The sequence below is a fragment of the Chelmon rostratus genome, chromosome 8 (assembly GCF_017976325.1).
Source record: "Chelmon rostratus isolate fCheRos1 chromosome 8, fCheRos1.pri, whole genome shotgun sequence".
In the NCBI taxonomy this organism is placed as follows: Eukaryota; Metazoa; Chordata; class Actinopteri; order Chaetodontiformes; family Chaetodontidae; genus Chelmon; species Chelmon rostratus.
The window spans coordinates 9,485,755-9,512,838 of NC_055665.1; the positions used below are offsets into that span (position 1 = coordinate 9,485,755).

At 41.5% G+C, this 27,084-nt stretch overlaps 2 protein-coding genes and 1 pseudogene across 3 annotated transcripts; all 3 read left to right on the forward strand.

Moving 5' to 3' along the window:
• Positions 1-558: 558 nt before the first annotated feature.
• LOC121610279 (trypsin-2-like) lies at positions 559-4,227 on the forward strand. The gene is made up of 5 exons (XM_041942312.1): positions 559-598; positions 695-852; positions 952-1,198; positions 3,825-3,961; positions 4,075-4,227. The coding sequence occupies exons 1-5, from the start codon at positions 559-561 to the stop codon at positions 4,225-4,227; spliced, it is 735 nt and encodes a 244-aa protein (XP_041798246.1).
• Positions 4,228-11,892: 7,665 nt separating this feature from the next.
• LOC121610280 (trypsin-1-like) lies at positions 11,893-13,197 on the forward strand. 2 transcript variants are annotated; one of them, XM_041942315.1, is made up of 6 exons: positions 11,893-11,932; positions 12,034-12,184; positions 12,295-12,549; positions 12,660-12,786; positions 12,941-13,042; positions 13,150-13,197. In XM_041942315.1, the coding sequence occupies exons 1-6, from the start codon at positions 11,893-11,895 to the stop codon at positions 13,195-13,197; spliced, it is 723 nt and encodes a 240-aa protein (XP_041798249.1). The 2 variants fall into 2 exon arrangements, with proteins under 2 accessions (XP_041798249.1, XP_041798247.1); XM_041942313.1 differs by having other exon boundaries at positions 12,295-12,545; positions 12,650-12,786.
• Positions 13,198-16,792: 3,595 nt separating this feature from the next.
• Positions 16,793-24,209, forward strand: LOC121610267 (annotated as a pseudogene).
• The last annotated feature ends 2,875 nt before the right edge of the window (positions 24,210-27,084 follow it).

The window sequence follows — 27,084 nt, forward strand, 5'->3', positions numbered from 1 at the left end:
GGTCCAGTTTTCTTCTCTTTCAGTTGCTCCACAGATTCTCTTCATCTCATAGCAATAGCTATACAGCAATCAACAATGTTTGAGCCTTAGTGACAATGATAAATCATTCTATTATGTTGTATTAAACCAGTATGTAATAACACTATATAACTGGCTGCAGTAATTTGCTGTGGTGTGTGCTAAAAAGGGAGTTACAAATGTGTCACCCATAAAGATAATAGATTATTATTTATGTGCAGTAAATCCACAAAATGAGCTGTCAATAACAGAAAACACCAACCACCTCCAAGGCCAAAAATATGTGAACATGCGGCTCACTTATTAACTGAAAGGACAAACGTGGCACATACAAAGATAAGCTTATTTTTCAGGGCAGGGATTGGGCTGGGAGGAGTGGAGGAGATTCGAGGCTGGGTGGTCAGAACTGGGTGGAGGTATGGAGGTGTGGAGGAGGAGGGGGGTGCATGGAAAGACACAGAGGAGTTTAGGTATAAATGCAGTGAGTGACGGATTATTCTCGGCGAGTCTGGTCATAGGAAGGCTTGAGTCAGCCACAAGATGATTGGTCTGACTGTTCTCATGCTCCTGGGTGCTGCAGGTAAAGCACATCCACAATATCTACAATGGTTTTAGCGTAAAAATTAACTACTACTATGATAAATATGAAGAATTTTGTATTTCTTTTACACCACAGCTGCAGCCCCTATGGATGACAGGATTGTAGGTGGCTACCAGTGTGATGCCCACTCCCAACCCTGGCAGGCGTCTATCAACATCGGCTACCACTTCTGCGGTGGCTCCCTTATCAATGACCAGTGGATCGTCTCTGCTGCCCACTGCTGGCAAAAGTTTGTATTACATCAATGCATTCAAAAGTTTCTGTATTAACTGCATCTTTAAGATAACCATGGTCATTTTGTTCTTTGCCCTTATTTCAGCCCCTATACACAGATTGCCATCTTGGGTGACAATCACATCTGGGTGAACGAGGGCACGGAGCAGTTCATGTCCGTGGACGCCATCTACTGGCATGAGAGTTACGACTACCAGACTCTGGACTTCGACATCATGATGCTGAAGCTGGCACATCCCGTCACCATCAACGACTACGTCCAGCCAGTGGCCCTGCCCAAAGCCTGCCCCACACCTGGGGACATGTGCATGGTGTCTGGATGGGGAAACATCTACACTGATCAAGGTGCACCCGATCAATAATCATTCAAACATTGTTTGTCATGATAACAGAAAATTGATTCTGTTGTGATCCTGCTCATGCTTCTGTTGCGATCACCTGAAGAAACAAAACTTTAAAATTATCACACTCATGGCTAGATGTGATCAAATTTGAACATGAGCTATTTATAAACCACTGAGTACTTACATGCACTAATTTCTTGACTGCTGTCGTATAAAAAAATACTTTCCCACAGTGTTTTAGTAGAATTGAGCCTCACCTGCAACAAAGACCAGCTTAGCTAATATCATAAAAATGATCAGTCTTTTATGAAATAAAACATTAACCAGACATGAAGAGTTGAGGCACTACTGTATACATTTGGATTCAAAGACTGTGGATATTGTTTAGGACATCATCTACTGACTACTAATGAATCATTACTCGAGATGCAAAAAGAAATCAGTGGATAGGTATTTTCCAAGAGGAACTCTTAGTATTAATTCATCATCTTTTTAAAACTCCCTCTCACCATTTTTTGGGGTGTCTTCCTCCAGCTCCCAGAGGTCTCGGAGCTTGAGTGTTCTGTGCAGTATCTTAATTCGTCCTAGGACTTCATTCTTCTGGACAGATGCCTCAGATGTTGTTCCTGGAACCTACTGGAACCACTGTCCCAGTTTTGGGGTCACAGTCCCGGTACTCAAATTACTTCTGGGACTACTGTGGATTTCACTGCCCACATTCTATGTAGTTCTTCCATCAGCTCTTGGTGTTGCTCTAGTTTTTCATGCTCTTTCTTCCTGTCGTTACCGTGGCTCGATTGTTACATTGAGTACTAGTGCAGTTTTATGCTCCTTGTTGACCACCCCAATGTCTAGGGGGTGGCTGTCAGTCTGGAACTTCAAGTCCCACAGGATCATAGCCGTCGCTCCATACATACTGTACACTGTGTATGTGTGTGTGTGTGTGTGTATATATATATATATATACACACACACACACACACTAAATTATTTTATTTTATTTTATTCTATGAAAAGAACACTTGAAAATTAGCTTCAATATGTTTCTCTTCCGTTCTGCCATGCAAGTTAAAACTCAATTCAACTCAACTTAATTTGAAAGCTCATGCTTGTTTGATGGCTGACGAATATCCCCATCCAGATTTCTACAACACTTTCAAAACCGGTACAACACCATTTGTTTTACGACAGCGACACAGAACAGACTCAAACCCTAAAGCACAACGGAGAGACAGTCAGAGCTGAGTCGAAGTTCTTGTTTGCTTTATTCCAAAAACAGACCAGAGACAAAACCAGTCAGAAAAGGCAAACTTAACCAGACAGGGAGCAGGTGAAGAATCATCAAGCAGGGAATCACGCAAAGGACAGGTATGATCAGGGAGACAGAGAAATAATGTTGGAAAACTAGAGCAAATGCAAACTGGACAATCTGGCCCAGTGAGAGTGGAACTGAACCAGTATTCATATGGTACTAAGCTGATGAGGGGAAGTGGGAAACACGGATGGTCAGGGCAGGGTTGCTGCAGGACCGGAGGGGCTGGGAGGGGACGGCTGAGATGAGCGTCAGTATATAACAGAAAGAATGAAGCAATAAACAGAAGGAACATCATGATCTGGCAGAAGCTGTGACAATTTCAGTAACTGGCTGTTCATTGTCTATCAAATGTTCCGTTCTCACTGCACATAACGCATTTTACAGTGATAAGGCGGACAGATTCACAACTTCAATTATTTTTAAAATAACAGGACTTCAGTTTCACACACAAGACAAAACAAAACCAGGAAACTCATTTCTAGTCAACGACTATGGATCTGCTAAAATGACAACTGTCGCTATTTGGTTTAATCAGTTAATGTAGCATAAGCTAATGCTAACAACAAGTGTTGCTTGAAAATTTTGTCTCCAGCCGTGTTTTTGATATTTAATAAAAAAAAAAGTGAAGCCAGTAAATGGGTGCAATTTAAATAGAGGCTAAAGCTACATGTGCTAACCAGCTGATGATCTATGTAAGACATGAAGCAGAAATGAAGGAGCTGTGATGTTTGTGCATTGCATGGTCGAGCTGGTTAGCTGTAGTATTATTGTACAGTACAGTATTATTATATCTGCTAAGTGTAGGCCTGGAGGGGATCATGCCAGCTTGGGACGTACGTGGTGGTCACGTTATCGTTGGTGTAATTGACATTGAAAATTTACATTTTATATCACTGTTGTTTTGGAACCTCCATATTGTCTCCCCTTCGTTCCACTACTCTCATGCATACACACTGCATGGACACAGCCTGCCCTGCAAAGCACGACACTATTGTCACTGTATGCTCTTATTGCTCTTGTGTTTTTGGTTTTGGAAAGGTGATAAAAGAGACACCACCCTCCAAACTCGTACACAGTGTGTTGTCTTTACCACAGTCTCATGCACAGTGTTTCAACGTGTGGGAAAACCCAAAGCTTGACAGGTTTGTCAAAACTAGCTATGGTTGCTGAGCTAAGACTGGACATTCATTTTGTTCGGGTGGGGTTTAGCATACAGTCAAATACGGTGGTTGACTTCAAACTAAACAGCTGTTCTTTCTTAGATGTTCTGTGGCAATGTTTATTTATCTTTCTTCCTTGGTCTTATCTGCAGTGTTCAACCCATTTTACCTTCAGTGTGTGGAAGTCCCCATTCTGTCTGACGCGGACTGTGAAGGCTCCTACCCTGGACAGATCACTGACCGCATGGTGTGTGCTGGATACCTGGAGGGAGGCAAGGATGCTTGTCAGGTATTTCCGCACATGAAATAAGGCTTGGTGGTTTGTGAACATGTAAAAAACCCTTATTGGCACGCGATGAAGTGAATAAACTCTTCCTCTCTCTCCTCCTCTTCCCTGCTCAGGGTGACTCTGGTGGTCCTCTGGTGTGTAACGGGGAGCTGCAGGGCATCGTCTCTTGGGGCTATGGCTGCGCTCAGCCTAACGCCCCGGGCGTTTACACCAAAGTCTGCTCTCTGATGCCCTGGATCGAAAATGTTCTCTCCAGTTACAGCTAGGCCATCATCACCCATCACAGATCTACGTGATAGAGGGAAACCAGAGCGAGAGAGATTGAAGGGGACAGAGACAGGAGGTGGTGGTGGTGGGTGGTGTCAGAAAGAAAACCAGTGGGAGAGTGGCTGAGAGAGAGCAACAAGGAGAAACAGTGGTAAAGAGAGAGAAGAGAGATGTCTTTAGCAAGGGCACAATCAATAAAATCATTTTGTGATGCACCTGTGTGTTTGTTATTGTAGATAATACTGTAGAGCTGCATCTGCTCTCAATGCAGACGCTCTTGGGCAACTGTAAGCCTTTTCTGAATATTATTTTTCACAGCAAATGTCAGTGTGTGCATTGGCTTTAGTCTTTGATCCTTATCACCAGAAATCAAGCCATAAGAGTTCCACCCGAATAAGAAGCACAAACTAACACAAACTTTTGCTTGAATCTATTAATGAAGGAATAGCGTTGGTGTTTAGCATTCCAAAGCTGCATTAAGAGTGTTAATGAGGCTCGTCAGTCCTTTAGTTTTCTTAGAGTACATGAACGCTGGCCTCATTTTGATTTTCTGTCTCCTGAGTGCAGAATGCTTTATACACCTGGAAAGGAAGGGCGCAGATGTTGCAACAGCCCATTTATCAATGTCAGTAGACTACGTTGTATAAGAACCTGAAAATGAGTTCAATGAGTTCCATTCAGAACTGAGAACTTGGCCATGAGTCCTTTCTTGAACAACTCAGATGGCAGAGAAACTCAAATAGAAAAAAAACAAACATTTTTTTTTCCTCTTTTTATCTCTGTCATAAGTTTGGTGGCTCAAAAGTCATGTGGCTGCCTTCATTTTTTCCATCACAATGCTTTTCTGCAAAGTCATTTAATATCTTGACAATATTTATTATAGTTATTGTGACAAATTTAAAATGATGAACAAAGTGTGCTCATGCCTGAAGGATCTAAACGGGTAAAATGTGGATGTTGGGATGCCGTTGTAGTTTTGCGTCAACAAGCCCAGTAGATTCTCTATTATCAGCATGGTTCAGTCCAGGCAGGACATTGAAACCAAACACCTCTAAATTCCTGACTCTTTTTGGAGTAATATGCAGACTAAATTACATATAAATGACATTTGTTGATAGTTTGCTGAAGACTTAATTTTAAACAAATTGGGGCTCCAGTGAACTTCATGAAAAAGGAAAAAGTGTTTTCTAAGATCTCGAAGTTGCTTAAAAGATCGGAACAGATGCAACACGCGCTTGAGGTCACACATTATTGATTGATTAGACAGTCCGACAGCCTCATTTGATAAAAAAAAACCCAGAAAATCCATCACCTTACACTATACTAACCATTCAGGTAAATGTTATGATGAAAACACTGCAATTACTTTTACTCTTCAACACAAAAAGGAGATGTCACCATAATTGCCTTGTTTTCTTGTCCACGAAAGGTTAGTCGAAGCTGCTGAAAATCAGGCTTCATCAGTAAGTTATGCCGGAATTACAACACATGTCTGACACTTTTGCAGCAATCAATAAACTGAAATCAATCAATGGACAGTTGCACAGAAATATCCCTCATCTGTTCTCCACAGACAGGGACGATTGCAATGCACCTGCTGCTGTCCAGCACTGTGAATGATCCCTTTTCATCATTATCACAGTGATACAAGATACAGAGATGATGAAATGGAACATGACAGGAAGACACATAAACAAGTGAATGACGAAATGTAAAATGAAGTAAGTTCAGCAGATTACAGGACCCAAAATGCCACACTGAGACAGAGAGGACAGGAGATCAAAAAAGGTTTAATGATGACTGATGATTGAAGCAAACTGATGGAGTCAATGAGTTTCCAAAACTTGAAGGCAAGACTTGAGGAGGAGTAGGCCAGACGAGAGTAGATCCAATCCTTTTCCAAAGACCCAGACAGACAGGGCCTGGACAGAGACAGGTGAGGGCAAGGCACCTGAGCACACACAAAAGACAAGAGTCAGGAAGGCAGGCAAGCAGGCAAAGAAAAACAGATCAAAAATACTTCATTACCACGTGGATAAACTGACTATTCGACAAATACTGAGTGGAGAGCCGGTGCTTATATACTGCAGCAGCAGGTGAGTCGTGATTGCATCCCTGACTGCAGCTGCACTCAGGGGAGGAGGAGGCTGAGCCCATCCTGTCAGCCACGCCCTGCAGGGAAACACATTCACGCTTGACACACATGGGATAGACAGACAGGAGACAGAGGGAGAGGGAAAACACCTGACACAAATGGGAAAAAATGAGGGGAAACTGCTGATCCCTACAAATGAAGAGGATATTATGCTTTACAAAAGACCCCAGAAGAGCAAGATCATTCAATATATTTATCAATACATGAGAATTAAAGGAAAATACTTGCTGAATTTAGTGTGATTGGAAGTCATTCTTGTTGGGTAAACAAATGATGATGTCAATAATTCACAATACGCAATAATTCACAATACGCAATGTAAAGAAAAATCCATGTGATTGGGAATTCCATGTACATTTATGACTAAAGCCAATATCAGGAAGCCTTATTAATCATGTCAGTTCAGACCAGGTGTAAGGAACACTGTTCCTTTTGAACTTTTGAACTATACTTTGGTTCTTTAAATTATTTCACACAGACCCAAATGAGGAGTTTTACATTGTTTATTTGTCATACAGTCCAGTGCAGATGATGAAACATAAACAGACAATGATGTTGAGGAGCTTGACTGGACTTGTTGTTTGGGTCAAACTTAATAGCTGGCCATGGTCCTCTGCAGCCAGTCGGTGAGGATGCAGACCTGTGAGAGGAGACAGGATGAGGTTTGTTAGCACAAACGGCCAGCAGAAAATAGGGCTATTTTCCATCACCTATCTTATTTATCATAAAAGAAATATTTTAGGTTTACCTTGGCGTAAACACCAGGGTGGTCCCTCTCAGCACATCCGTAGCCCCAGGACACAACACCCTGCACCTCACCGTCGCACACGACAGGGCAACCAGAGTCACCCTGAGAACAGAGAGAACAATACAAATAATGAAATGAAAATAAATTATTTTAATCAACTTCAATATTAAAATTGAAAAATATGTTCAATGTGAAAAAATGTTGCGCTGGTGTAGGACAAGGACATCTGCAGAGTCCTCTTGTGACATACCTGGCAAGAGTCCTTGCCTCCCTCCAGGTATCCAGCACAGAAAATGGCTTCAGTGATCATGCCGGGTTAAGAGACATCACAGTCTCTCTGAGACAGGATGGGGGTCTGCAGGCACTGCAGCCTGTCACTGTCAGCAGCTACAATGTGCAAAACAAGGCATGGGTGGAAAAGGTTTAAATCAAATAAAACAAATGGAAACAAATGCTGGCCTGAAACATTCTGTTGACACGCAGATGTTACTCACTTACATACTAATTGTAGCAGTGGACAGCAGACACAACCCAGTCCTCACTGACCAGGGAGAAACCAAGGAAGTGGTACCCAACATTCAGAGACACCTGGTGGGGCTGGGAGTGGCATCTGCACTCCACATAATCTCTTTGAATGCAGAATGTCCTTTTGAGTATTTTTAGTCAAACCCCATAGTCTGCATTATTCATTTGAGTACTGAGAAGGGTTCGATCAAACATTCTCATATGTAAAAACCCTCACTTTAGGGAGATTATATGGTTATTCTGGACAAAATGCTGGGATTTAGACCAAGTAGGAAAGAAGTCAATCTCATGGTTGCTGTGTGAACCTGTCGATCAGAGGACTCCACCTGGACCCCTTGTTTATACCCACAGTCAGGAGGAGCTGCCCTGCTCTCTGCCCATCCTCATTGGTCAGTGAAGAGCCAATCTCTGTAGCGGGACGTGGGAAGAGGTGAATCATCTGCAGGTTAGGCTACATTAAAAAAAAAAACAAAAAAAAAAAAAACACATTAATTCAAGAAGTGAAGACAGCTTTCTTGTCAACAAATTTAGAAAGTCATGAGGGGACGCATAAATATAGCTTATATTATATTTGCTCCTGCATTATGTATCTATTCAAGTATTGCACTACAAATAAAAAGCATTCTTCTGGACAGTGTTAGTGTTTTTGTTGTGGTCTCACTTTGTATTTTTTACATGAACACAAAGAAATAAAGGATTTATATCAAATGAAACATTTTCTAACTAAATTACTACATTGTTACTACATGTTTCTTAATGGCCACACATGACTTGTCTCATAAGATTATTAACTAATTATCTTAATAATATTAGGAGTGGCTTTTATCTTGATTAGCATGATGACAGACAGGTTGAACACTTCAATATTCTTTTAAGAAAACTCCTGGTTAAGAGCTAAAAATAAGAACATTGTACTTGTGTTCAGTTGCAGGCACTGTGCTGTAATACAGTCATACAGTCTTTTTACTTTATATTACTCAATTACATTTCATAGAGAAGTATTGTTCTTTAATCTTCACTTATTAACCAGCTGTAATTATTCAGCAGAATTATGCTTTAGATGCAAAAAATAGAAGATCTAAAATAGGATTTATTGCTATTAAGTAGTGTAAGAAGTTTGACTTAGCATCACTTTGTCCATTTCACCTATTTGTTGAAAGTTGGCTTGTGTTTCATCAGTTAGATTACTCAGGTATACAAGTCACCGTTATATTTAGATGTGTGTGCAAATAGTATCTCACAGCTGTGTGTTTCCCAGCACCTGTTGCCTGAAACTGAAGTCAGATATGAGGCATGAGACTGCCTTTGGGGAAACAAATAATGATCTTTGTAATATTTTTCAATTAATAGGAAGAAAGCAGCGGCGTGGAAACATTCAGATCCTTCACTTAAGTAAAAGTAGCAATAACATAATTAAAAAAACTGAAGTCCTGCTTTGAAAATTCTGCATGAGTAAAACTATTAGTATTACCAGGAAAAGATATTTAAGGAATAAAAAGTAAAAGTACTTATCATTAAAAATGGCCCATTCTCTAGACTCTGAAAGATCATGTTTCCTTAATCTTTTGTGCACAAGTTAGTTTTGTTGAGGGACAAATTACAGCTTTATCTTTCTTATCAGTACATGGTAACATCATGTTGATTAAAGCATAGCTTTGCACAACTCCAGCCTGAATATATCTAACTAGCCACAAAACACCTGTGTGGGTATGCGCAGCCTTTAATCTATGTTTTTTCTCTCTGTGTCCAAACTGGACATATTGTATAAAGTTTACCCAAATAGAAAATATCAACTTTAACCACTATTGATGGTCTCACATTTAAAAGGTTAAAAGGTTGAAATGTTCTAATGTTCTAATGAAATCAGTATTCAATACACCCATAAAAGTGGTTCTCAGTGGTGAAGTGATGATTGAATAATAACAGCTTTTTTAGAAATTCTTTTTGGATGTGTGTGTTCTGAATATCAACTCATGATAGACAAAAAAGAAAGAAAAGAAAATCATTTTTCTTATTTCATTTCTCATGCCTTTTTTTATTCTTACTTGTGTTCCTGAATAAATTCTTAATAATAGCCTGTAACCTGCTGTAAACTTCATAGATTTGCTTAAGACATATGTTAAAGCTGCATTAATGAGAAAAATCAAAAAGCTTTTGACAATGAAGATCTTAATATTCTAGTAAATGATATTCAGGCTTATGATGGCACTGCACTGAACTGCTTTAAAAGCTACTTGCTGACCAGAAACAATATATCATTTGGAATGTAACTCATCGTACAGCCACATACAGTGTGGTCTTCTGCAGGGTTCCATACTAGGTCCTATTCGATTTCTTATATACAACAATAATTTGCATTTGATATCAAAAGAGGTTCTCTTTGTTTTATCTGCTGATGATGCCAATGTTTTCCTTAAAAATAAAGATGAGCAGAGGTTGATGTAGACTAAATTATCCCTAAATGTTCAAGAGTGGCTGTATGATCTTCAGGTTTAAAAATCATAGATGATGAGCTTAACTGCACAAAAACTCATTTCTTATGTGTTGAAAAATAGAAAACATTTTACAGAGTGTAAAACATCTTGTCAAGTACAAACCTCTCTGGAGCTATATTCCACGATGATTAATCCTTGCATATCCTATGGCTCTATGGTATGTGCAAGTACATAAATCAGTCTGGAGTGCTCTTTGTGTTATATATTGACAATTTGACAACAATAAACTCCAGATAATTACATTTGTATTTCATTTTCTTCATAATTTACCTCCTATTTCCACTCAGTTTCTTTGTAACTGGATCTCAGATCCACTGTTATCGCAAGATGTGTTATCTTTGATACAGACAGCATATCGTGTATGGTAAATTCTACAGAATCAGCCGTAGGCAGTTTTCAGTTAGGTACTTGGGTCCAGTCATATGGAACAGCATTTCTGCTTCACTTTGCAATCAGTCCTTAGTTCTACAGTAGTATGTAAATGAGGTATGTTAAGAGTGTAATCTAAGTAATTCTTTTTTGGAAATTGTATTCTCTTCTCTCTTTTAGATAGTTTGAAAAACACTATACAGCTGTCTTGAATGTTCTTTAATATTAGGTGAGTTCCTTCTACAAGCACTCAGGGTTTTGTTCCATCCCACTATTTGTTATGTTATTGGATGTTTTTTCTCTTTTGTTTTATTTTTTCCATTTATATGCATAAATAAAAGATTACAACATAATTCCACATGTGTTATTTCATATTTTTGATGTCTTAAGTGTTAATCTAGGATGTAGAAGATTATAAAAATTAATAAAAACCATTGAATGAGACTGGTTTTTCACCTCAATACGGCTGGAGAGGAAAGAGGATTGATACAGATGAAAAGTCAGCCAAGATATCATCTTAGAGTACATGAAACTTATATTACAATATCCCTTAAATAATGACTGGCACATAATGGGCTTATATGTTGAAATTAAAACAATTGTTTTGCACAAAAGCAATTGTCAATTGTCAAAATAGTGTACATAGCAGATAGATCTGCACTGTATTTTAACCCAGAAATTAGGATAATTCATTGTACAGTGTAGTGTAGATTTTATTGCAGAGTTGTTGATTATTATGGAGTTAGTGATAATTCATTGAGGTGTTCTGTCTAAAGACATGTGGGTTAGTTTTCCTGTGAGTCACATTCAACAACTGTAATTGTGAACCAGGCCATCTGCAGAGCTGCTACCATGGCTTCACAGTACAAATTCACCCACATCAAGGTTAACAATTACAAGAAACTTTCTGTGCTGAATACAGATGCAATACCATCAAAAAAACTGTACTCATCAACAATGTCACAAGGAATGCTTAGTTTAGGAAAGTCACAGCATCATGTAAACAATCTTGTGAAACGGTGCACTCAGATGCCAATCAATCCATATAATGTGAATAAAGCTGTTTCATAAAAATGCACAAATTTACTGAATTGGTAATTTTAGAAATGTTTTTTTGCACATTGTCCGTCTACAACTGCATTCATGTGAAACATTTACCAATAATATGATTTCACCCATGCAGTCTATCAGTAAAGACCACCCACGGAGAACTTGATATTTGCTTTTCCAATACCCACAAATCACTGTTATAGGATGTTGATTGGCCAAAAACAACCTTGTGGGAGTGTTCAGCAGAGAATGAGGAAAGGACCATTCTATATAAACTAGGACTCCAAGACAAGTCTCTCATCAACAGGATCACACAGCAACCATGAGGTCTCTGGTCTTCGTTCTGCTCATCGGAGCTGCTTGTAAGCTGATGTCTTTCTTCCTGTTTTGAATAGTTCTACTCACTGAATTAAACAAAACATTTACTGGGTTGCTGACTATTTGGCCTCCTGTGTGTTTTCAGTCGCCACCGAGGACGACAAGATCGTCGGAGGGTATGAGTGCGGACGCCACTCCCAGCCCCACCAGGTGTCTCTGAATATTGGGTACCACTACTGTGGTGGCTCCCTGGTCAATGAGGACTGGGTTGTTTCTGCTGCTCACTGCTACAAGTCGTATGTCACTCCTTGATATTTTAAAGACAAAGTTTCGCAAGTTCAAGTAAATCCAATTTGAAGAGGCATGATGAAACTCCAAACCCACTGATCCTCTCTTTTCTCTCCAGTCGGTATGACGTGCGTCTTGGAGAGCACAACATCGGGATCAGAGAGAACACCGAGCAGTTCATCACCTCCTCCCGTGTCATCCGCCACCCCAACTACAACGGCTACACCTTAGACAATGACATCATGTTGATCAAGCTGAGCAGGCCCGCCACCTTCAACCAGTATGTGCAGCCCGTGGCTCTGCCCACCAGCTGTGCCCCTGCTGGCACCATGTGCACCGTCTCTGGCTGGGGCGACACCATGAGCTCCAGTGAGTAACATCTGAGTGTTAACAGAATGTTTCAGGCCAGCATTTGTTTCCATTTGTATTCAATTTGAATTTTTTCCACCCATACCTTGTTTTACACATTGTAGCTGCTGACAGCGACAAGCTGCAGTGCCTGCAGATCCCCATCCTGTCTCAGAGAGACTGTGATAACTCCTACCCTGGCGAAATCACTGACGCCATGTTCTGCGCTGGATACCTGGAGGGAGGCAAGGACTCTTGCCAGGTATGTAACAAGAGGACTCTGCAGAGGTCCTTGTCCTACCAGTGCAACAATTTTTTCACATTGAACATATTTTTCAAATTTTGGTATTGAAGTTGATTGAAATAGTTCATTTTCATTTCATTCTTTGTGTTGTTCTTATTTTCTCTGTTCTCAGGGTGACTCTGGTGGCCCTCTCCTGTGCAACGGTGAGCTGCAGGGTGTTGTGTCCTGGGGCTACCTATGTGCTGAGAGAAACTACCCTGGTGTCTACGCCAAGGTAAATCTAAAATATTTCTTTATGACAAATACTATAGCTGTTTGAAATTAGCCATACTTGCTGCTCTCTGTCCATGCTAACAAACCCCATCTTGTCTCCATTCACAGGTCTGCATCTTCACCGACTGGCTGCAGAGGACCATGGCCAGCTATTAAGTTTGATCCTGCGATCACTATCTTCTGCTGCCTATTGTCCATCAATCTAACAACAGTGTTGTTGTGAAGTGCAGCCAATTTCCAAATGACTCAATAAAGTCTTTCACCTTGACTGTAACACAGTTTTTCTTTCAATTTTTTTGCCTGTGTCGGCCTACATCATGTAATTATCATTACACTTCCAATCATGCTTTGATATTTCCCTAAATGTTAATAATTTAATGCTTTTAAAGATACAGTTGAAACAATGGGATGACTGATTATTCTATAGCTGTCATAATTTGGACATCCAAAGTGGTGAAATAACAAACGTTATTATAAAAAATACACCACTCAACGTGCTGCCTATTACTTGCGACTAATAATAGGCACAGATAAGTCCTGCACAAACAATGCAAGAAAGACAGACAATTGATTATTTGTTACATGAATGGCATGAAAGTTTGCTCTTTCAGTGATACAGTGTGTGACTTTCATGCTTAAAATACTGTAGCTTGTGTTAAAATTGGTTTAAAAGCCTGAATGCCAAGAATTACCTGAACCTGAATAGCAATGTTCATTATATGGTATGCATTCTCAATTTAAAATTGTATTAACTTAGTTTCATTTTGCTCAGAATTATGAAACAGCCCATGAGAATTACATCAAGCCAATATGCTTATGGAGCAACAACAAAACAACATAGAAATGAAATAAATAAACAAGTGCAAAAGACAAAAAAGTTACATTAATAATTGTGAGACGAAGTGAGTGAGTGAAGTTGGAGAAAAACTTTTCACTGATAAACTCTGAACTCACCCTATGCATGTTTCCTTTAGGCAACGTTATCAATGCTATGCAGATGATGTCCAGGTATATTTATCAATGAAGCCAAATTAAATCAGTCAGTTAACTAAAACCGCAACTGTGTCTTACGGACAACTGAATGACCTGTAACTTTTTGTTACTAAATTCAGACAAAACTGAAGTTATAGCACTTGGCCCTAAACACCTTTGAAACTCACTGTCTGTTAAGGGCTGAGGACATGGATAGACTCCAAATTCTTGACACAGATACTGACAATTTATATAATAAAAGGATTTATTGTCACAAAAGGGAATACTGATCACTGAGAGACAATCCACGCAGATCCAGCTGGGCAGAATTGGCAGGATGGTAGACGAAAAGATGATCAAGAGACACAAGGAGAACATAGTTAGTAACTCAGAAGACAGGCAAGGCACACACTTAAGCATGAACAAAGCACAAGGAAAGCTAAGTGCTACCAGGCTAGTGAGTACAACAATCTGGCAAAGACTGGTGAGGAGATCCGGGTTTTTATCCTGTGGCTGATGATTAGGGATCGACTGCAGCTGTGGTGGCTGATTGACATGAGGAGCAGGTGTAGGTGAGATGTGATTGCATAGGAACTGGCCAGTACACACACACACACACACACACACACACACACACACACACACACACACACATACACACACTAGGACAGACACCAAGAGATGATTTACATGACACAAGGGACAGGGGAAAAACAAAGGGAAAGCGGGGAGAAAGCAGAGGCATCCTAACACTATGTGATGGTGGAGCAACTCTGGATGGCATGGTGCTGGCCTCCAGATTTCAAGAGCTGCTTTTTTTCACAGACATAACATTGTAGCTCTCAGGCACATCTTGTCTCAAAACGATGCAGAAAAAGTAGCCAATGCATTTGTTACTTCCAGGCTGGAATAATCCAAGTCCTTACTGTATATCTGCCCCAATACATTGCTCAACACTCTCGAGCTGATCCAGAATGTTCCGGTACGTGACGAAGACGAGAAAAGAGATCATATTTCTCCCATATTCCCTGCACTGCACTGGCTCCCTGTAAAATCTTGAATATAATTTAAAATCCTTCTCCTTCCCAACAAAGCACTAAATGGCACCATCTTATCTTAAAGAGCTCATAGTACCCTGTCACCCCACACAACACAGTATTCCCAGAATGCAGCCTTACTTATGGTTCCTAAAGTCTCCAAAAGCAGAATGGGAACCAGAGACTTTATCTGTCAAGCTCCTCTCCTGTGGAACCATATTCCAGTCTTGGTCCAGGAGGCAGACACCTTATCTGCATTTAAGAGTAGGCTTAAAACTGTCTGTTTTGAAAAAGCTTACAGTTTGGGCTGGCTCAAGCTTCCCTTGGACCAGCCCTTAGTTATGCTGCTATAGGATTCGGCTGCCATGGGACTTCACCTGATACACCGAGCCCCTCTATTCATCTGCACCTTTCCATTTGTATGCATGTCCTACCATGGCATCTCACTAATTTGGCTTCTTCCCTGGAGTCATTGTGCTTTCTAGTCTCGCAGATTCCCATTGACGGTGGTTGAACCTGGATTATGGATGATGGTTACGCCTCCTGCTGTGGCCCTGCCTGACATCCACTGCACCTGCTATTAGTCAGACTTCCGTTAGTATCAGACTCATAGTGTTGTTACAATGTATACATAATATCTGTGACTAATATATACATATATCACATACATAAAAATATTATATATGTATGTACAATATAATATACACATCACATACAGTATATGTAGATATCATACACACTTTTATTATTAAAGTTTGATATTTCGTGCTGTAATTGTTACTGTGATTGCATTTCTGCCCACCCCCAACCTCTCTCTCTCTCTCTCTCTCTCTGTCTCTAACTCTCTATAAAACAAATATAAAAGTGAGAAAACACATAATAAAAAACCCAATGTTAACAAAGAACAAACAGTACATAGTGGACAGAACTGCTCTGTATTTTAAAATTAACTAACCCAGATATCAGGATAATTAATTCTTTGACAGTGTAGATTTTTTGTTTTTGATGATTATGCAGTCAGTTATAATTCTTTTTACTTGAATATCCATTTTCACTGTAACAATGTTGTAAAACATCATGAGATTACTTTTAAACGGAAAAGAAATTAAGAAGTCAGTCTCTTGACAGTGAGATTAAAACCAAATCACTTTAGTGATGCAAGTTTATTCAATGAAAAGTGTTCTGAACGCTGATTTCATACAGTAATTGTGCGATTCAGTGGTTTTATTTCTTGGTGTTGTCTGTTGTCATTTCACTGAATCAACATTTTTTTAGGTGCTCTATCAAACAACACGTGTGTTGGTTTTCCTGTGAAATTCACATTCATCAACTGTTGTTGTGAACTGGGCCATCTGCAGAGCTGGAACCATGTCTTAACAGCACAAATCCATCCATATCAAGGTTAACCATTACAAGAAACATGAAGTCACATGAATAAAGCTTCATCATAAAAATGCGTAAATTTGCTAAATCAGGAAAAATATTTGTTTCTTTGGTCATTGTTCCTCCTTTACAACTGCATTTATGTGAAAGATTTACCAATTATATGATTTCACCCATGCAGATCACCTCACAGCCAACTTAATATTTGCTTTTCCAATACCCAGAAATCATTGTTCCAGGGTACTGATTGGTCAAAAATAATCTTGTGGGAGTGTTCAGCAGAGAACAAGGAAAGGAACCATTCTATATAAACTAGGACTCCAAGACAAGTCTCTCATCAACAGGATCACACAGCAACCATGAGGTCTCTGGTCTTCGTTCTGCTCATCGGAGCTGCTTGTAAGTTGATGTCTTTCTTCCTGCTTTCAATAGTTCAAATCACTGAATTTAACAAAACATTCACTGAGTTGCGGACTATTTGGCCTCCTGTGTGTTTTCAGTCGCCGCCGAGGACGACAAGATCGTCGGAGGGTATGAGTGCGGACGCCACTCCCAGCCCCACCAGGTGTCTCTGAATGTTGGGTACCACTTCTGTGGTGGCTCCCTTGTCAATGCGGACTGGGTTGTGTCTGCTGGTCACTGCTACCAGTCGTATGTCACTCCTTGATATGTTCAAGACAAAATTTTGCATATTGGAATCAATTTGATTGTAAGAGGCATCATGAAACTCGGCTCCCACTAATCCTCTTTCCTCTCCAGCCGTATTGAGGTGCGTCTTGGAGAGCACAACATCGGGATCAACGACAACACCGAGCAGTACATCACCTCCTCCCGTGTCATCCGCCACCCCAACTACAACGGCTACTACATCGACAATGACATCATGTTGATCAAGCTGAGCAGGCCCGCCACCCTCAACCAGTATGTGCAGCCCGTGGCTCTGCCCACCAGCTGTGCCCCTGCTGGCACCATGTGCACCGTCTCTGGCTGGGGCAACACCATGAGCTCCAGTGAGTAACATCTGAGTGTTAACAGAATGTTTCAGGCCAGCATTTGTTTCCATTTGTATTCAATTTGAATTTCTTCCACCCATACCTTGTTTTACACATTGTAGCTGCTGACAGCGACAAGCTGCAGTGCCTGCAAATCCCCATCCTGTCTCAGAGAGACTGTGATAACTCCTACCCCGGCATGATCACTGACGCCATGTTCTGCGCTGGATACCTGGAGGGAGGCAAGGACTCTTGCCAGGTATGTAACAAGAGGACTCTGCAGAGGTCCTTGTCCTACACCAGCGCAACATTTTCTTCAAATTAAACATATTTTTCAGTTTTAATATTGAAGTTGATTGAAATCGTTCATTTTCATTTCATTCATTGAATTGTTCTCTCTGTTCTCAGGGTGACTCTGGTGGCCCCGTCGTATGCAACGGTGAGCTGCAGGGTGTTGTGTCCTGGGGCTACGGATGTGCTGAGAGGAACCACCCTGGTGTCTACGCCAAGGTAAATCTAAAAACTTTTTTTATGACAAATATAGCTGTTTGAAATGAGCATATTTGCTGATGGCTGTCCATGCTAACAACCTCGTCCTGTCTTCAATCACAGGTCTGCATCTTCACTGACTGGCTGCAGAGCACCATGGCCAGCTATTAAGTTTGATCCTGCGATCACTATCTTCTGCTGCCTTTTGACTGTCATTCTAACGACAGTGTTGTTGTGAAGTACAGCCAATTTCCAAATGAGTCAATAAAGTCTTTCACCTTGACTGGAACACAGTTTTCCTTTAAATTTTGTTGCCTGTGTCATCCTACATCATGTTGTTAGCATGACAATGATTACAATCATGTTTTGCAATTCCCTTAAATGCTCATAATTTCATGCTCTTAAAGATACAGTGGTAACAAGGAGAACACCGGTCATCCTGTACCTGTACACACTTTCTTTGGACATTCAACCGAGTGAAATGGCAAAATGTATTGGAAAAATAAGCCTCACAATGTGCTGCATATAAGAAGTTTGACTTAACTAACCATTCAGAGCAGAAGCACAGATCAGTTCTACACAAACAAACAGCACAAGAAAGAGCATTGATCTGTCGTAAAGTGTCAAGGAGGAACTTGGGATTGAAACCAAATGTAGACTCAAAAAGGCAAAGCTGGTGCAGTTTAATGAATTTAATTAAACAAAATGGTAACCAAACAAAGACTTACACAAGGTTGATGCGGGTGAGAGGCAAAACCAAAGGAATCAAGCCAACAGCAAAATATCATCCAAAAAAAAGGGCATAGAGAACAAACTAAACCAAAACTCCATAAACACTGGGAAAGACAGGAAAAGTCACAAGCTGGAATGCTTGACACTTGAGGAAAGGATGATGATCTGGCAAGTACACAGGGGAGGTAAGACTAACTCAGGGACAGGTGAAAACAGGCATTCACACAGGAAGTAGAACAAAAGATGAGACCGAAAACAGGAAATATCAAAACCAAACAAACCAAATCATGAGAGTGTGACACGGAACCAAAGACCAGCAGCAGGAACCCCTCACAGGAAGCCAGCGAGAGGGCAACAGGACAGGAGGCCTTCAGGGTACGTGGTGAGACAAGGGGAACAGGAAGCTGATGAATCCCCAACCTGGAGGACAACTGCAGGTCAGCAGGATCAGGAGACAGCTACAGCTTCGGATCAGTGGAATGCTGTGGCTCTGCCTCAGGAGGCAGCTCTGACTCAGTGGATGGTTGCAGCTTAGAAACCCATGACTGTTGCAGCTCCGCCTCCGGAGATGGCTGCAGCTCTGCCTCAAGAGATCATTGCAGCTCTAGCTCAGGAGGTCACTGCAGTACAGGAAGTGAAGACAGCAGCAGCTCTGGCTCCACAGATCGCTGCAGCTGTAGTTCAGGGGATGATTGCAGCCCCTGAAATGGAGATAGCAACAACTCTGGCACAGGAGATAGCTGCAGCATGGCTTCGAAGATGGCTGCTGCTCTGGGGTGAGTGTCATTTGGACCACTGATGGGAAACCAGGAGAAGATGTCAGTTGGACCTCCAACTAGGGACCAGAAGCAAGTGTCAGCCAGGCCACTGACTGGGGACCAGGAGCAGGTGTCGGTGTTGGTCACCAACGGAGAACCATGAGCATAATTCAGCAGCAGACTTGGCATTGATCGACCCAGGAAACGGAGAAGTGAAGGCCGGAACGCTGGGCTGTGGTACCTCCAGGATGCTGGGCTGCAGAACCTCCAGGCTGCTGGGCTAAGGGACCTCCGAGGCACTGGGGAGCGGGACCTCCGAGACATCTGGGACACTTGACAGCAGGACCTCCCCGGTGCTGGGCAATGGGACCTCCACATGGCAGGGCAGTGGTGTGGCACAATGTTGCCAGTAACTCCACTTCTTTCTGATGGGTTTAAAGCCAGTGTCACAGTTCAGAGGACAGAGGCTCAGGCGCAGATGAGGGACTCAGTAGACAACTAAAGTTTACACAAGAATTTATTTACAATAAAGTGAATGCAAAACCCCAGAGTGCTGTATACTATATACAGTGAAGTGAAACCAACTACCAATCTTAGCAAAATATTTACACAATTCCAAATACAAGCTAGATGGCGATATTACTGGGAAGGAATCTATAACTCAGGGGGAACAAGACTAGCGAATGAACACTAAATGCTGAACACAGAAAACAAACTAAGGAACTAGAGCACACTATCAAATAGCGAGGAACAAACTAAGGCCACCAACAACTAACAAACAGGACCAACGAGAGAAAGGGTTTACTGATGGAGACTGAGGGGTAGGCTTTGGACAGAGCGGCTGTACGTGAGGCAGATGGCAGTGGGTAGGTGCAGCAGAAGAAGTGGATCGACCGGGGAACGAGCAGGAGAGCTGGGAAGCTGAGTTGTCAGGATTCAGAAGGCTAAACTAAGGCACAGCAAAAGGAAGCAGAATTACTTTCAAGCACAGAAGACAAAGAGCAGATGTACTGTTTTTGAGGAGCTGGGAATATACCAATGGAGTGTAGTTCACGGTCCGGCGTCGAGCCATGGACTGAGGCCGGTATTTATGGCAGAGGGAGAACAATAGAGCAGGGTAGACCACGCCCCGCCGCAGGTGAGTTGAGTTGCACCTGTCTGTACCTCACACACCAGCCTGCACACGCCCACCTGAGGAAAGAGTGTAAGAGGAAGAGGGAGAGATAGAAGGGGAAAGGGGAGAGGTATTGCCACTAGGAGAGGGCAGAGGTGGCGGGCATGACAGCCAGTTGTGTCCAAAAAATACAAAAAGGTGAAAAATAATCAGACAGTCACACAGGCAGGAAAACAGAGGCAGTAAAGCAAAAGATGACACATGAGATAAACCTTCAACATAAAACAGGACATAACAAAACCAAGCAAACCAAATCATGGTATGATCCTTTGTTACCATGCAAAAGCCCATGTAAATGTGATTCTCGCATTGTCTTTGTCTATAGCCCAGCCACAGCCCATGGAAGTGTTTATCCTCCATCATGCTCCTTGTATGTATTTCTTGTGTGCTGTCATAGTCTTTTGCCTACCCCCGTTCCTAGTCATGCCATGTTCCATGTGTGTTTCTAGTATTGTCTTGGTCATGCCATGTTCCATGTAAGTGGGTTTCTAGTGCTGTCTTTGTCTTAACCCATGCCTCGTTCATTGTGTTTGTTCAGTGTCTCCCTGTGTTGTCATCGTTCTCTGTGTTAACCCCTCTATCTGTGTGATTGTTTTCCATAGTTTCCTGAGTTTTGTTTTTTTCTTTAGTAAAATAAATTGGTTAAACTGAACCAGCACCCCTTCGTGTCTGCATCTGGGTTCAACCCATAGTTCCCCTAAAACCCCACATTCCTGACGGAAGTGGCAGAAAATCTTTTCACTCTGAAGCAGAAACAGAGCTGATAAAATACAGACTGAGTAAACACAGTCTGGACAACAAGGCAAAATGACAGTCCTGGAAACCTCATAACTACAGAATCAGAGACAAGACTGAGACTGAGATGGTCTTTCTTTTCAAATGTGACAAATACAATTATATTACACGAGAATACTGTGGAAATCTAAGCACAACATGTGACTGTATGGCATAAACTGTCCCAGCATCCTAGTGAATGTGGTAATTTTACTGCCTCAGTGTGCTGTATTCACTGATTATTACTGTTTTCTTCTTTAATTTAATGGTATTTGTGATTTAACAGTACTTTGTTTTTTTTTCTCAGCAATAATCTCCATCTGCTTTTTTATCTGACTGTACTGACAGAGTACAAGAAACCTAAATTAGAAGACGCGTAACATAATGACTGGTACCTAATCAGAGTCTATCTTACAGTGAAATTAAGGCATTCAGAGACCCTAATTTTTGTGTTCAAATCAGGATAATTACTGTACAAACAAATAAACCCATCACCATGTAATAATTCAATAATTTCTATGACATTTAACTGCCACTGTTACAAATGATTCTGTGGTTGAAAAAAGCAATTTAAACAATGGAAGAAAAATGAGTAAGTTAAAAATACTATTCAAAATCCCAATGTTAACAAAGAAATACTGTACATAGTGGACAGATCTGCACTGTATTTTAACCCAGATATCAGGATAATTGTGTGATAGTGTGGATTTTTTTTTTGTTTTTGATTATGACACAGTCAGTTCTAATTCTTTTTACTTTAATGTCCACTTTCCCTATCGCAGTGTTATAAAAACATGATCAGATTGCTATTAAGAGACTAAAGAAGTTAAAAAATCCCTTGACAATGAAGCTAAAACAAAATCCTTTTTCAAGTTTATTAAATGAAAATTGTCCTTAGTGTTCATTTCCTATAATAATTTGCAATAAAGTGTTCATTTCATAAACAGTGAATTTTACTGAATCAATATTTTTTGAGGTGTTCTATGAAGCAACACGTGTGCTTGTTGGTTTTTGTGTGAAAGTCACATTGAGCAACTGTGGTTGTGAACCGGGCCATCTGCAGAGCTGCAACCATGTCTTCACAGCAAAAATCCATCCACGTCAAGGTTAACCATTACAAGAAACATTCTGTGCTGGATACAGATACAGTTTTTGTTCCTGGGATAAGTGAACTAATTTAAATGACATATATGCACTCAGAGATCAATCAATCCATGTCATATGTATAAAGCTTTTTTCATAAACATGCACAAAATTGCTATATCAAGAAATTTAGAATGCTTTTGAATGTTTCTTTTCCCATTGTACCTCCTTTACAACTGCATTTATGTGAAAGACTTATTAATAATAAAATTTCACTCATGCAGTCTATCAGGAAAGGTCACCCCACCGCCTACTTAATATTTGCCTTTCCGATACCCAGAAATCATTGTTCCAGGATGTTGATTGGTCAGAAATATTGTTGGGGGAGTGTTCAGCAGGGAACGAGGAAAGGAACCATTCTATATAAACTAGGACTCCAAGACAAGTCTCTCATCAACAGGATCACATAGCAACCATGAGGTCTCTGGTCTTCGTTCTGCTCATCGGAGCTGCTTGTAAGCTGATGTCTTTCTTCCTGTTTTGAATAGCTCTACTCACTGAATTAAACAAAACATTCACTGAGTTGCTGACTATTTGGCCTCCTGTGTGTTTTCAGTCGCCGCCGAGGACGACAAGATCGTCGGAGGGTATGAGTGCGAACGCCACTCCCAGCCCCACCAGGTGTCTCTGAATGTTGGGTACCACTTCTGTGGTGGCTCCCTGGTCAATGAGGACTGGGTTGTGTCTGCTGCTCACTGCTACAAGTCGTATGTCACTTCTTGATATTTTCAAGACAAGTTTTGCATGTTGAAATTAATCAGATTTTAAAAAGCATCGTGAAGCTCTGCTGCCACTCATCCTCTCTTTCCTCTCCAGCCGCGTGGAGGTGCGTCTTGGAGAGCACAACATCAGGGTCAATGAGAACACCGAGCAGTTCATCACCTCTTCCCGTGTCATCCGCCACCCCAATTACAACGCCTACAACATCAACAATGACATCATGTTGATCAAGCTGAGCAAGCCCGCCACCCTCAACCAGTATGTGCAGCCCGTGGCTCTGCCCACCAGCTGTGCCCCTGCTGGCACCATGTGCACCGTCTCTGGCTGGGGCAACACCATGAGCTCCAGTGAGTAACATCTGAGTCTTAACAGAATGTTTCAGGCCAGCATTTGTTTCCATTTGTATTCAATTTGAATTTTTTCCACCCATGCCTTGTTTTACACATTGTAGCTGCTGACAGCAACAAGCTGCAGTGCCTGCAAATCCCCATCCTGTCTCAGAGAGACTGTGATAACTCCTATCCCGGCATGATCACTGACGCCATGTTCTGCGCTGGATACCTGGAGGGAGGCAAGGACTCTTGCCAGGTATGTAACAAGAGGACTCTGCAGAGGTCCTTGTCCTACACCAGCGCAACATTTTCTTCAAATTAAACATATTTTTCAGTTTTAATATTGAAGTTGATTGAAAAAGTTCATTTTCATTTCATTCATTGTATTGTTCTCTCTGTTCTCAGGGTGACTCTGGTGGCCCCGTCGTGTGCAACGGTGAGCTGCAGGGTGTTGTGTCCTGGGGCTACGGATGTGCTGAGAGGGACCACCCTGGTGTCTACGCCAAGGTAAACCTAAAATATTTCTTTATGATAAATAAGATAGTTGTTTGAAATTAACCATATTTGCTGCTTGCTGTCCATGCTAACAAACCTCATCCTGTCTCCATTTACAGGTCTGCATCTTCACCGACTGGCTGCAGAGGACCATGGCCAGCTATTAAGTTTGATCCTGCGATCACTATCTTCTGCTGCCTATTGTCCATCATTCTAACAACAGTGTTGTTGTGAAGTGCAGCCAATTTCCAAATCACTCAATAAAGTCTTTCACCTTGACTGTAACACAGTTGTCCTTTCATTTTTTTTGCCTGTGTCATCCTACATCATGTTGTTATCATGACAATGATTACAATCATGAAAGTCTTCCACTTTCTGTCCCTCCCCTCACCTCGCTGGAATGTCTTGCCTGTCAGATACCTGGACCGACCCCCACAATCATAGCCACAGTCTACCACCCCCCCAAACTGCACAAAGACTTTTTAAATGAGTACTCCGCCCTCCTCATACACCTCTCCACTCTCTCACCTAATGTCATTCTGCTGGGAGATTTCAACATACACATGGACAATACTGCTCTTCCCCTCACCAAAGACTTCTCCTCATCACTCGACAGTTTTGGCTTCAAACTGTTTGCAGACTTCCCCACACACATCAAAGGCCACACCCTGGATTTAGTTTGCTGTTCTGAACTTACCCCCTCCAACTGTTTTGCGGAACTTTATGAACTCCATATCACCGACCACTTCCTCCTCACATTTAATGTCACCCTCCAGCTCTCCATCTCCAAACCACCCCGTGTCATCTCCTTCCGTAATATAAAGGACATTAACATGGACTCTCTCTCCTCCTCCATCGCCAGCCTGACTATGGACTCTCCTTCCACCCCTGATGATCTTGTCTCCCAATATAATAATGGTCTCACCAACATTCTTGACTCTCTCGTCCCCATCAAGTCACGTTCTGTTTTCTTCACTCGATCTGCCCCCTGGTTCACTCCGGATCTCCGCTCCATGAAATCAAAAAATCGACAGCTTGAAAGACTGTACAGGAAATCTGGTCTCACTATCCACAAAGACATGTACACAGCTCAACTTTCTCTTTATAAGGACTCCATCTCTCATGCTAAATCTGATTATTACTCTGGACTCATCTGCTCTAATGCAGGCACCAGGTCTCTCTTTTCTGTATTCAACAGCATCATTTACCTTCTCCCTCTCTGCAATATCTTCCGCAAATTTAATATCCATTTCCACTGCTTTACGGATGACACCCGGCTCTATCTTTCCTGTAAACCAACCACTGCTCTCCCACCCTCGTCCCTCATCCTCTGCCTCTCTGATATAAAATCTTGGTTCACCTATAACTTCCTCGAAACTTAACAGTAACAAAACAGAACTTCTTCTGGTTGGTACAAAAGCATCACTATCCAAAACTGACAGTTTCTTCCTCGATTTTGACAGCTCCACAGTGTCCCCCTCCCCTCAGGTTAAGAGTCTGGGTGTCATCCTCGATAGCTCACTATCTTTCCACTCTCACATCAATAACATTACCCGGTCTGCCTATTTCCATTTACGCAACATCAACCGTCTCCATCCCTCTCTCACCCCTCACACCACTGCTATCCTGGTCCACAGCCTTGTCACTTCCCGTCTTCAGAATCACAAATCCTACTGTATACATTTAAGGCAATCCACAACCTCGCCCCCCCATATCGCTCTGACCTCCTCTCCATAGCCACCCCCTCTCCGTCCCTCAGATCATCCTCCTCTCTCCACCTCTCTGTGCCCTCCGCCCGTCTCAGCACCATGGGGAGCAGAGCTTTCAGTCCCTCTGCTCCCCAACTCTGGAATTCACTACCGCTCGACATCAGAAGCATTGATTCTCTCCCCACTTTCAAATCCAAACTGAAAACTCATCTGTTCCAGACTGCCTTCTCTCTAGAACTCCACTTCTCCTTGTAGCTTGTTTTTTCTTGTTGGGTTTTAATTATTGTGCTTGTATTTATCTTGTGTTATTTGTGTTTTTATTGTGCTTGTATTTATCTTGTGTTATTTGTGTTTTTATTGTGCTTGTATTTATCTTGTGTTATTTTGTGTTCTGAAAGGCGCTTCTAAATGAAATGTATTATTATTATTATTATTATTATTACAACAACAGATACATACACACACAGAGACAAATGCATAATGAAAACCCCATCCCCTGCCCCCTTGTTAACGCTGTTAGCAATGTTAGCTCAGTTAGCATTAGCGCCATTAGCTCTGCCTGCTCTATTAGAAATGTTAGCATCGTTAGCTCTGTTAGCACTGCTAGCTCTGTTAGCACTGTTAGCTCTGTTAGCTCTATTAGTGCCGTTAGCTGTTAGCTCCATTAGTGTTAGCTCTGTTAGCTCCATTAGCATTTGCTCCGTTAGCTCTGTTAGTAAAAGGAAACTTTGGATGATAATAGAGATGGTTCATTTCCATTAAATTCATTCATATTTATTGATTCAGTTAATTAACTCATGTTAACAGAGACATGAAGCAGAGGAGAGAAGCAGACACAGACAGCTGAGGTGATCAACAGAGACAGACAAGGAGAAAGCCACAGAAACACTGGCACTAAGAGGGTTGAAAATGGGAATTAATACTTTCGATCAATGATAAATTTGAGGTGGTCCCATTTATTTTTTTTTTCCAGAGCTGTAAATGTACACATGCATGATCTTTTCTGATGGGAGTTAGTGTTTTGTCACAATCCGCGGTTGTTCGGGAGCCTTCCACCGCAAAATCTGGCTGAACACACAAACCCATGGTTGCCAGGTCTGTGAGACAAAAGCAGCCAAACACCAACTCAAAACCAGTCCAAAAATACCAGAACTCAAAATATGCCCATAAAAATCCATATATGTTGCTTATAAAGTCCAACAGCATTGCTATAATTGCAAAATGCACTATAATATCTATAAAATAACACTATAAACATTAAAGGCAATTTCACGAAACAGTTATTTCAACAGCGGTATTCCACTCTCTGCGTGCCGTCATCCTTTTACTGGCG